The 12,206-nt window shown below is 37.4% G+C and overlaps 1 protein-coding gene across 1 annotated transcript; it reads right to left on the bottom strand.

Moving 5' to 3' along the window:
• Positions 1–1,855: 1,855 nt before the first annotated feature.
• LOC145572698 (uncharacterized) lies at positions 1,856–10,179 on the bottom strand. The gene is made up of 11 exons (XM_081631671.1): positions 9,311–10,179; positions 8,819–8,894; positions 8,320–8,430; positions 7,656–7,901; positions 7,094–7,290; positions 5,826–5,955; positions 4,832–4,904; positions 4,680–4,748; positions 4,504–4,608; positions 4,307–4,396; positions 1,856–2,124 (listed from the first exon to the last, which is right to left on the bottom strand). The coding sequence occupies exons 6-11, from the start codon at positions 5,849–5,851 to the stop codon at positions 2,065–2,067; spliced, it is 423 nt and encodes a 140-aa protein (XP_081487797.1). The 5' UTR covers positions 5,852–5,955; positions 7,094–7,290; positions 7,656–7,901; positions 8,320–8,430; positions 8,819–8,894; positions 9,311–10,179; the 3' UTR covers positions 1,856–2,064.
• Positions 10,180–12,206: the final 2,027 nt, after the last annotated feature.

The following is a 12,206-nucleotide window of genomic DNA, read 5'->3' as shown; positions in this document are numbered from 1 at the left end:
AAGTCTAAGAGAAAGAATTACAAAAGTAAAGAGAGAATAAGGAAGTGTAAAGAGAATCCTAAACTTGCTTAACAAAAACATATTTATAATAAGCAAGAATCCTAAACTAAAACAAACTAAACGATGCTTAAAAGATCTATCAGAGACACGCGCCCGACCGGGCGCCACACCGCCCGACCGGGAGCGCCTTTTTGATCGGGCGAAGGGCTGTTGCGATATAAGTCTTCTTTGTCCGATCAGGCGGACCATCGGGCGGACCACCGGGCGGACTGTTGTTTCGCCCCGCCCGGCCGGGCGCGCCTTCGGGCGCGCCTTCGGGCGGAGCACCTTGTCCGGGCGGCTCTATAGAGGTTCGCCCCGCCCGGCCGGGCGCGCCTTCGGGCGGAGCACCTAGTCCGGGCGGCTTCTCTTGGGCCACCAAAACCTCGATTGGGCCTCTTTTCCTCGGCCCAATCCGAGTTTCCTCCTTGGATCTTCATACTCGAGCCCTTAATCACCGATTTGATACCTCCAATCGGTCTTGGGCTATCGAACGTGGTCGCGGTCTTTCAATACTTTTAGATGCTCCTCGAAAAACCCGGGAAAACGCTCCAAGTACGCAAATTCCCACAAAACTCAAGCAAAACTACCAAATCACTGGAAAACACAAATTAGTAATAAAAGTGGCTCGTAGGAGCCAAAAACACTACTAATTACGACCAAGTGACGGGGATAAATATATATATATAAAATGAACACATCATCGACACGCAGGTTTTTGTCCCTAGCTTCTATAAATACGATCCGATCCTTCAACAAATTTTCAACTCTTAACAACGCGTTACTCTGCCAAATTCTCGACTCAAAACTCTCATCAAACACTTATTCTCAAACACTTTAAACACATTTCTTTTTAATTTTTTTTTAAAGATTTTAAGGTATTAAGGTATTGTTTATAAAGGGTTGTTGGTAAGACAGTGCGCGCAAGGTATGAAATATGAGGCCTAACTCATAATTCCTTCTCTTTTCCTCCTCTCCCTTCTACTCCTATATTCTTCACTTAATTTATAATATCGCCTTTTTGTATGTAACATGGAATAAATAATGGCTTGAGTTTTAATTAACATGTCTCTAACTTTTAAATAAACTAGTTGTTGGTGCGCGCGCTACGCGCGCGCCCTTCCAACGCTACTATATGTAATTTAGTTAATGTAATTGTGTGTCATTATCTCGGAAGTTATAAAAATGCACGTCAATTTGATTTATGTTAATTGGATATGTTTGACCGACTATAGTGCTTAGGTTCGTTAATAAATGGTAACAACAACCTATTGCTTGATGATTTTTTTTTTTTTTTTTTTTTTTTTTTTTGTGGTAAGAAGAAGGGGACTCATTTGAGGGGGGAAATAAGGGAAATCCCTCAAATACGTCCCATGAGATTTGATTTCTAAATCTCAGGGATACGAGGTGAGAGCAATGTCACTACTCCATCACCTCAACCTCGCAACCTATTGCTTGATGGCGTTAGTAATATTGTATTTATTATGTTATTATCTCTAAATACTGTACATTTTTATAAAAATTGTACATTGCACATGTTAGTTTATACAATGATAATTTTATTTATTTTATACTCTAAAAAGGGTGTGCACCATCTCTTTCTTTCCCCAAATCTCTCTTTTGAATTCTACTTTTTGAAAACAAATTAAATGTGACACATAAAGTCTTTACCCACTTAACCCCTTCATTATTTGATCATTCATCTATGTGTCTCTCAAATATATTTCGTAGCAAGTTATTCACAGCACGATAACATTCATCTCATTTCCTAGACCTTTCCGAAGATTTTTCTAGCATTGACTATTAACAATGAATAAACGAACATCAACATCGAGTCAATTTGAAAAATATAGGCGAATAAACAAACTAAAGTTTTGAAACCATGAGTCATTTCTCTAACATAATCAACACAAAATACATTGTATATACTCCATTAACAAAATCAATGTTACAGTAAATGTTTGAAAAATCTGGTGAATAATCTGACACAATCAAGTACTTATGTCGAACCACCTCTACGGCTCTCTACCGCGTTGTGCCATTGATGACTCTTGCACTCTTCTTTGCGTAATGGCTCCCAACAATCTGCCAACAAGCACAAAGAAATAAAAATTGCACCATGATACGAAGAAATTAAAATATCAACACGATACGAGCGAAGAAATCAAAATCAAATCTTTTTATTTAAAATTTCAATTAAGTTTACACCTCATCTATTGGATTATGTTGTTGTATATGACTGACTAAAGTCTAATGAGATCTTAAGCCAGTATTTCTAGGGGAAAAAAAAAAACACAACCCCCCTACCTCACTCTCTATACCTCTTCTTTTGTACCTTCACCATTGCCATTTCTAGAAACTACTCCCTCAAGATGCTCATCTAACAATGGATATTAATCCCTCCGTCCCCAAATACAGTTCTCATCTTTCTTTTTAGGCGCTCTAAATTGATGTTCTCATTTTATATAATCTGTTTGGTCACTATAAAAATACCAAATTACCCTCTTTTTTTGCCTTCACACACTTAGCGACCTCAAATATTTTCATATTTTCTCTAAATATTTGTTCCCCCACCCACAAGCATGTACTTTATTATGTTATATTTAATTATTGTTTGTGATCTACTAACATTTCCTATATTTATGTTTTTGTTTTTTTGCTTTATGTACTTTCTCCTCCCATTTCTTAATACCTTTGATTTTTGACATATGAGAACAATATTTGGGGACGGGGGAAGTACAAAAAATCAGCCTTCATTTATGCAAGTGTTAATTTTAGCTTACCCTTACCACTTGCTTCCCCTACTGCCTCTATTTTCCTTTCTCTCTTACGGTTTCTATCACTCAACCTTTTATGATTTTGTGAATTTTTATAATCTTTTAGTACTTTCCTCTATTTCTTCATCATGTTAAGATTAACCTCCTCTAGTGCTCACTGTTTCTTTCTTCTATCTTCTATTAGTGATACAATTTCCCTATCTCCCTCCACTCTTTTCGGTCTCTCATCTACACCTCCTTTCCTCCTCCTATCCATCAATTTATCTATTAATCTTTTCAAGCCCTCATTTTTTCACCCCCTTTCTATTTTACCTTACTCATATTTATGGTTTTTGTAATTTTTAGTAAGTCTCTACCTACTTGCTCCCTCCCTCGGTGTCCCACTTTCCTTTCCTACCCCCTTCACTAAAACCCCCCTTCACTAAAACTCACTGCTATCTCTTTCAAACTCTTCTTTTCACTCCACTCGTCTTTTATGATTTTTCACAAATTTTATGTCTTATTAAAGGTATGTTTCAACAAAGAAAATCATCCAGAGAGTTTTAAATTGACCTTTATGATTTTGCAAATTTTAGAAAGTATTATATTACTTGCTACTCCTCCCACCCCCCCTCCTCCTCCCTTCTCATTTCCTTTTTCTCTATAGGCTCTATCTCCTTGTGTTACTCGTTTTTTTATGGATCGTGAATTTTAGAAGGCCTTTTTCTACTTGATATCCATCAATCTATCTATTTATCTTTCCAGACCCTTGTTTTCTCACTCCCTTTCTCTCTCCCCACTCATATTTTCTGATTTTTGTAATTTTAGTAATCCCTTCCTACTTTCTCACTCCTTCACTGTACCACTTTCCCTTCCTTCCCTCTTCCCTAAAACTCACTGCTATCTCCCCAGATCTCTCTCAAACTCTTTTTTTCCGCTCCACTCGTCGTCTTGTGTTTTTTGGTTATGGTTTAACAAAGAAAATAATCCAGAGAGTTGGTAACTTGGTGGACAGGGCCAAGTCGGGCCGTGCTGAGCCTATACTGGCCCTTTGGTCACTTCTAGGTGAAATGCAGGGAAACAATAGTTGAAAGCCCTGCACTACCATTTAACATTATCAATAATCAATTAGTAGGATGCCTCAACATAGAACAAAGTTCATAATCCTATAACAACAGTTGTTTTGATTCTGCAATTTTCTTCTATCATCAATATTCAGTTTTTTTGGTCCTAAAGTTTCTTTACCAAAGTAACTTCCCTACACAACCCACATTTTTCTAGAGAATCCCAGCTAATATGTCTTCCACAAAGTGTTATAAACTGAGAATCACCCTCAGTTGTTCTCGGAAAATGGCAAGGCAAATCATGTTTTATACATCTACTCATTATCTTATAAGCTAGACTCTAATCAATGTGGCTTGTCCTGTTATCCACCACTAATGAATTTTAGAATGAATTTCTAGGCTTGCATTCTACGAAGTAATTTCTAATAATGCTTGAACCTCTCATACCTGATCACTTTGATGTGCACTTGCTATGTTCTCATCGAGTAGTGTCACCAAAGACATATTCAGCTCATTATGCTTAACCATCTCCAGCAACTGCACGACAAAGACAATGACATATGAATCCGTATGACCAAATTAAAGAGTTTACATTCAAGGCCCCAGGGCTTCATTCAGAAATGTGTTAGAAGTATAGTACATACAGTTGAGTTTACATCCTTGGAAGTGAAGATCTTTGTAAGACTTTGCTTTGCTTTAACAAGCTCACTCTGCATTTTATCATACGCTTCTGCATACCTGCAAAGGACCTAAATACATGAGTTAAACGTGCAAAAGAAAAAGACGATCGAAAAATCATCTAAGATTAATAATAACAGACCTGTTGCTTCTGAAAGAGCCTTCTGCAATGCCTCCAAGTCTCCAACTCAATCAATCTGTCCTCCATTTCCTGCAGAAGTAAGATTAGTTTATCATACTTTAATTTGATGTCAATTACAGTATCTTTGGTAGATATGGTTAAAAAAGAAGCACCTCAGTTTTAGCCATAGCAAAACGAAGCTGCCCCAATTCGGACTGTAATTTTCTAAAAAATTCATCATTCAATCTGCAAATTCCACAAAACGTTATAATATGGAAGTATGCCTCAATGGGTTTTGAGCTCAAGATGCTCACTTCAAACATCCTCAAAACAGCAAATTAATCCATTTCTCTATATGTATTTTGATATTACATACAAAGTTCCTAGCTATGACTAAAAATGTGATAGTTTTTCCGAACATTCTAATATAGTATGTGTGACAATTTATTCATAATGTAAGGAGTATTTCTGTAATTCACAAGTGATTTCCTTGAGATGAAAACATAAACATACATTCACTTCTCCTATCATCCCCATTCTCCAATTGTACAAGCAACTTGGAAAAATACTAAAACTCCAAATCCAAATATTTACAGCTTGATCTTATCACCCCCCAGGGAACAAAAACCTACGCCGACAATATTATAGCACAGGTAACACTTTGTCTTCAGGTCAAGAGACACAGAGAACAAAAGTGAGGGTGATAGTCCAAGCAGTCAAGTTCTTATGCAACACAAATTCCAAGAAATTAGGCTATGTTATTCTCACCTTATTTAAGGACATTGTTACTTAATTCTTATTAGAATCAGACCAAATAGACGTGATCAGAAAAATTCAAATCAGACCAGATTAGGTCTTTTTTTAAAAAAAATCTCAATGTCAAATATCTCTAATTCTATATTAATAAAGTTTTTGAGGATTAAATATTGGAAATCTACACATTAAGATAAAACTAATAAGATCACACTAAGAGATCAGACCAGGCCTTAGGAATTGAGATCATAACACTTTATTAGTGAACAAAACATAGCCCTAATGCCCTATACAACATGAGCACCTGAGACAAAGATCCATTATGACTCACAAAAATGAGATCCCGCTAAATAAGTCATTAAAACAAGAATATCAAGTTTCAAATTATATTAATCAGAGCCCATGAAGACTTACAGAGGCAATAAAGACTTTGGCTGCATCCAGAAATTATTATCTTTCCACTAACAAAAGAACCAATATACACTCTGTCAAGTTTGAGATCTTTACACTCTCTTGCTAAAGCATGGTTGTCAGCTGAGTGAGGCTGCAAACAATTTAAAAGGATGTCAGTTGACATTAATTCAATCCCTTCAACAAAGATGTGGTCAACAAAACAGACAAAAAATCCTAAATAAACATTCAATGATATCATTTACCTTTGTAACAAAAATTGCAGTGGGGTTTGTATCTCTTACAAACATACTATACAATTTAGTCATTACCCAATAATCGGCTAATCAGGACAATATCTACATATAAGCTGTATTTATTAGTTTATTACCTTTTCATGATACAAACCACTCTGCAATTCTGCTGCCCGATAATCAATAAAAAGAATAAGTTGTACTAATTGTCTAACACTAAGGTAACTATTTCTATTTTTATTATTTGCCTAATTGGTTTGGCAAATAGACAATTTCCAGAAATAATGGCAATGTATATCATAACAAAGCTTGAGCATAAAACTTCAACATCATTATAGTAGTCATGATTTTGATGAAGCTGCTGAGGTCATAAGAAGTAAATTCAGCACACTTGAACAAACTATGCAATATCTATAGCATAATACTAATTTTCCACGTCAGGTGCACAATTACCCCTTCATTCAATCCCTATCTAAAGGTGGCCGGTAGAAGGTGGCTACTGAGGAATAATGTCTAGGTTAAGGGGGAAAGGAGCCTTGAACCCAGGACGACCTAAGTTGTGAGTTGATTGAAACCACGGGGTTCAATCACTTGATCTCTACTCAACTCTTGACTAATAGCTTAATACTACGCTCTAGGAAATTGCTAGCCCTAATAAATCAGACATTCATAAATCAATCTAGGTCTAGGCTCCAGAGTTCATGCATATACATATAATAGCAGCAGCATATATACTTGACATCCAAGGCATCATTCTCATAATAAAGCATACATTTTTATTGAGCCAAAACAAAAATTTGCTGTTATTTGCAACCAATAATCCAAATTATACAACCCAAATCAAGTTTCTTTCTATTTTCCCCCAAAATCCCAGAACCTAAAAATAAAAAGAAAAAGGGTATACATTCTCCAAATTGGAAACCAACATGTTGACTGGTCATCTATTTAAGCAAAGAAACCCATGGCCAGAAACAGATAGCCCATAGTCGTATGTCATTCCCAACATCACCAAAATGCGCAATGAAAATCCAAACATACCTCGGTTAGCTGAACCTGCCAGGATACTCCTATCAGGTCCATATCAGCAACATCCAGAGTCCTTGAATCCTCAACTTTGACAAGAGGTGTTAAAGAGCAATTATAATGCAAAATCTAATTGCGTATCCATAGAGAAAAAGGTCCTGTTTACTCCCAGTATATTGCAGCTTCTCTCCAATATCTTCAGAAGCTTCATCCTGACCAACAACAACATGAAATAAAGTTATAGGCATATATTAAGAAATTCAACTGTAATAGCTGAATTTACCAGAGTAATTTGGGAACTTCCACAGAATTTCCTAGTTTAGCCATTTTTATTCCTTCATCTAGAGTCATGGAATTGTTTATAATTATACTATAGCCTAAAACCAAGAGTTAATCAAAGAAATAAGAACATCCTACACAACAAAATCCTATGAAGTTCGGAATCTACTTTCTATAAAGGTGTATATGACTGGGAAATAGGAAGGATTTCCTGTTGGGTACATTGGCGGAGAGTTCCCAACCTCCTTAACAAAATAAAAATGCATTATTAACTCTTCTCTACACAAGAAATCTTCACCTGAGTTGATTTTGGCAGTTCATTCTGACCAGCTGATGGCATAGTTAACATAGGAATTTGATACCCAAGACCTGGCTAGTTTTGAGTCAGCATATTGGTGCCATTTAATCCAGGTTGTTGCATATTAACGTTTGGTTTTGAAGCTCCATTAGCTGATTGAGCAGCTGCAGCCATAAGAAGACTCGGTTGCTGTGCCAGCATAGTAATTTGCTGTTGATGGAGAGCAAATGGCAATACCATGTTTGACTGCATGTCAACCATATAAAACATTATTCCTGAATTTAGAGTCAAACATATAAAAATCGATACTTGACACACATTGCAATTCCTAAAGACAATCCAACTTAACCAAATACAAGTATAAAGTCATAAAATTGTTTATAATTATACTATAACCTAAAACCAAGAGTTAATCAAAGAAATAAGAACATCCTTCACAACACAATTTTACGAAGTTCGGAATTTAATTCCTACAAAGGTGAATATAACTAAGACATATGCATAAATAAATTCCCACTACAAACCTTTCCTATATCTCAACATACAAGCAAATATTATAATCAACACTTAATTTAAAATAAAATCCCATATATTCATCAAAGTTTCAGATTTCATTTTTACCTCAAATAATTAAACAAATATAAGTTTCAAATTTCATTTTTACCTGATTATTAGTAGGATTAATAGTGGAGATTAGAGGACCATTAGCTTTCCAATTTCCGCTCACATAATCAGAAATTCATAGTTTCCTACTCTTTCTACACGAACCCCATCCCTGCAATTTTGTAGAAAAACCCAGTTTAAAATTAAACACATTTCTTAGCAACATTTTTTTCCCAAACATCCGAAAATTACGCAGTGTTAGCATAACCATAACCAATACCAAGGCGACGCATTCGACAAAGCGTGAACTTCTGCTAAAATACACTACTTCTTTACATCCTCCAACCTTCATTTTTTGGAGCTCCTCTTCAACTAAAATTCAAAGATTATCAACAGTCCTAACACACTATACTTCTTCATTCAATCAGCTCAGCTAATATATACTACCAAATTCAAAATTTATGCACAAATTAATAACATTCCCAAATTAAAATTTCAAAAAACACTATAACAAAATAACAAATTCAATAGAAAATGAACAAGATAGAGAGATTACTAACAGATGAGCAACGAAAGAGTTCTTGAGGGAATCCCAGCGAAAGGGCAAACACCAAACTCAAATTTCAAGTGTTGCACCTAAAAGCAAACGGGCGAGGTAGGGGCGGCCGCCATGCCCAGGGAAAAAAAGGACCAATATCATAGTTACATTCTAGTATTAAAGGGCTCTGCAACCCAATAGCAACCAAACTTAATTAAATTATCGAATTAGCCTCGAAAAATCACATGAATTTAGGTAGAAAAGGTCCAATTTCATAGTTCCATCCTATCATTAAAGGAAAATTTGATTCAAATATCAAATAATGCTCGAAAAATCACATAATTTTCTTCTCTACCAACAAAATTGCTCTTTATGATTTTTCTTATTATAACGAAGAGTTCAATAATCAACTATAGAATAACCCTAAATTGACTATACTCGACAATAAAATTAACAATAAACCCTAGATAGTGAAATTGATTTTTAATGAATACGAAAATAAATAACATCTTACCTCAGAAGCTGCTTCAATGGAGGATAGAGATGTCAGAAGTCGACTCAATGGAGATAGAAGAGTGTGGAGTGCGCTTCAATGGATCAGACTACCAGGAAATGGCGATGCGAGAAATTGGGGAGGAGAGAGAGTGGCGGAGAGGGTAGACTATGGGTTATGGTGGAGGAGATGGTGGGAGTGGGAGGAGAGAGAATTGGTAACTGGGTGAAAGAGCGTGAAAGAGAAATAGGGGAAAATGAATGGAAGCGAGGAAAATAGGGAGAAAGTAAATTTGGTTAACTAGCTAGATTATGAGCTGCCATGTTTCCCTCACACTTGACATGTGACCATTTGAGGCTCTTGAAAGACGAACCCTGCATCATAGCATCACACAAAACCGCATCCGACTCTGTGAGATACGTTGCTCCCTTTGACAGTCTGTTCACAGCAACTTGGCAATCCGACTCAACAATAACATCCTCACATCCGAACTGACGTCCCAATTTGATGGCTAATTCAATTGCTTTTGCTTCAGCTACTTCCACCTGCCACCATGCCTTAATTCTCTTCGTTGCAGCACAAATTACACAGCCTCTTGAGTCACGAGCAATCGCACCCAAGCCAACCCAGCCTTCAACCGCAAGTGAAGCATCACAATTAATTTTTACAAAATGATCAGGGGGGAATCCAAATATTCGGGCTGGAGCTTTGAGGGGCTGCAGGGGTTTTATAAATGGCCTTAGCATAGTTGTTGTTCTCCTCCACCCACCTTAAAACACGTGCAATCAGCAGATTGAAGGGGGTGCTCTTATTTTGGAAAACCTTCAAGTTTCGATCTTGCCATATTGCCCACATCAAATAAACTCCCCTCACCACCATATCAGCTTGCATCTCCCTCCAGCTTTCAATAAAATCAATCACAGGCAGATTCAGCCCGCGAGTGGTTAAGCATCACACTACACTCTAGCTTACACCACAAATCCTGCACTTTTTCGCATTCAAAGAAGGCATGCCTCCATGATTCAGCAGCCTTGTCGCACCATGGGCACTTATCCTCTTCAGTAAGGTGACGATGCTTGAGAAGGCTTCGGACCGGAAGTGTTTCAGTGCCAAAACGCCATAAGAAGTTGCGAGCTTTTGGGCACACATTCATCTTCCAAATATCCACCCAGGCACGGTGGAAGTCATCTAGATTACAACCCTTGCCAATCATATATGCAGACTTTACTGTATATAAACCGTTCTTAGAAAAAGCCCAAGTGAGCTCATCACGAGGGATCCTAGAACTCAGAGGGATAGCCATTATGCACTTGATATCTCGGTCATTAAAATGTTCACAGACCAGATTATAATTCCATTCCATACTATCAAACAAACTAATCCACTCACCTTGGATAGATTATCCGAGGGATCACTTGTAGCAAAACGGTTGTCATCATCAATTAGCCAAGGGTCTGACCATATATTTATCTTCTCACCGTTGCCAACTCTCCACAACACACCTTCCTTCACCAAAGCTTTCGAGCCCTAAATGCTACGCCACGAGAAACTACCCCCGTATCCTAAATAAGAATCCAGAAAATCAGAGTGGGGGTAGTACTTGGCTTTCATTACACGGCTAAGGAGAGAGTTCGTATTGCTTGCTAGTCTCTAGGCTTGTCTTCCAAGGAGGGCGACATTGAAAACCGATAAGTCACGAAACCCCATTCCTCCAAGACATTTTAGAGTGCAAAGAGAGTCCCAACTATGCCAATGTATACGCCTGTTGTTTTCACTTTGGCCCCACCAGAAATTTGCCATGGCCGAGTGAATTTTCCTAATCACCTCATAAGGAAATTTATACACGCCCATGAGATAGGTCGGGATGGCTTGAATTATTGATTTTAGCAATATTTCCTTCCCGGCTTGAGACAATAGCTTCTCTTTCCAACCCTGTAATTTCTTCCATATACGATCAAGCAGGGCTTCAAAAGTACTCCTCTTCGATCTCCCCAAAATGTTCGGAATGCCAAGATATTTATCATGTCGCTCTACTTGCTTCATGTTCAGAATGCTCAGAATTTCCTCTTTTTGCTCCGCTCTTACCCCTCTACTAAAGGACACTTCCGATTTATCATAATTGATTTTTTGCCCGGATGCTGCTTCATACTGGTTGAGAACATCAACAATGGTTAAGCATTCCTTTCGGTTCACCCTTGTAAAGAGGAGGCTGTCATCTGCAAATAAGAGATGGGAAATTTTCGGGCCACTCCGGCTAGCCTTAGCCCCGTGAATTTCTCCCATAATTGCCTTATTCTGAATCATCTGTGAAAAAGCGTCGGCCACAATAATAAATAAATAAGGAGATAGAGGATGAAATGCAACTTAAATGAAACTCAAACTCTCCCAATTTTGCCAAACTTATGAATAAGAATTTTCATTAACTTTAGACTCATAACACTATTCCTTTCATGTTTGACAAGTTCCCTCTTTTTAATGGGTAGGGATAACCCTCTCTTTTTCTCTTTTTTATTTTCTTTTTGGGTCTTTATGTGTTGTCACAACCATTGTGTTCTAAGTAAGACCGGAATTTGCATGCATTCACATTAAAAGAAGATAATTATGGATAATTGGATTAGGTCCCTTAATATGACTTAATTCAAGCGGTCACCAAATTGTTTGCTTTAATGTGCATTAATAAATAACTCGCCTAGTCCCTTGTTTGTATGCGACATAGGATTTAATATTGAAATATCCTTGTTGCTCAATGTTAAGGTGATCATATTGCATATGAGACCGACTAGAGGCCGTTAAATGCGCGGGGGGGGGGGGGTGTACACTACTTCGCCTTTACCCTCATCCCTAAATCCATGATCTGCTGCACGACCTGACTCTGGAGTCATTTGCCTTCGGGCTTGACATATGGGTTCTGTGACTC

Source organism: Chenopodium album, chromosome 12 (genome assembly GCF_948465745.1).
Source record: "Chenopodium album chromosome 12, dcCheAlbu1.1, whole genome shotgun sequence".
Taxonomy (NCBI): Eukaryota; Viridiplantae; Streptophyta; class Magnoliopsida; order Caryophyllales; family Amaranthaceae; genus Chenopodium; species Chenopodium album.
Note: the sequence above shows the minus strand (reverse complement) of the source record. Positions and strands in the feature narration are given on the sequence as shown.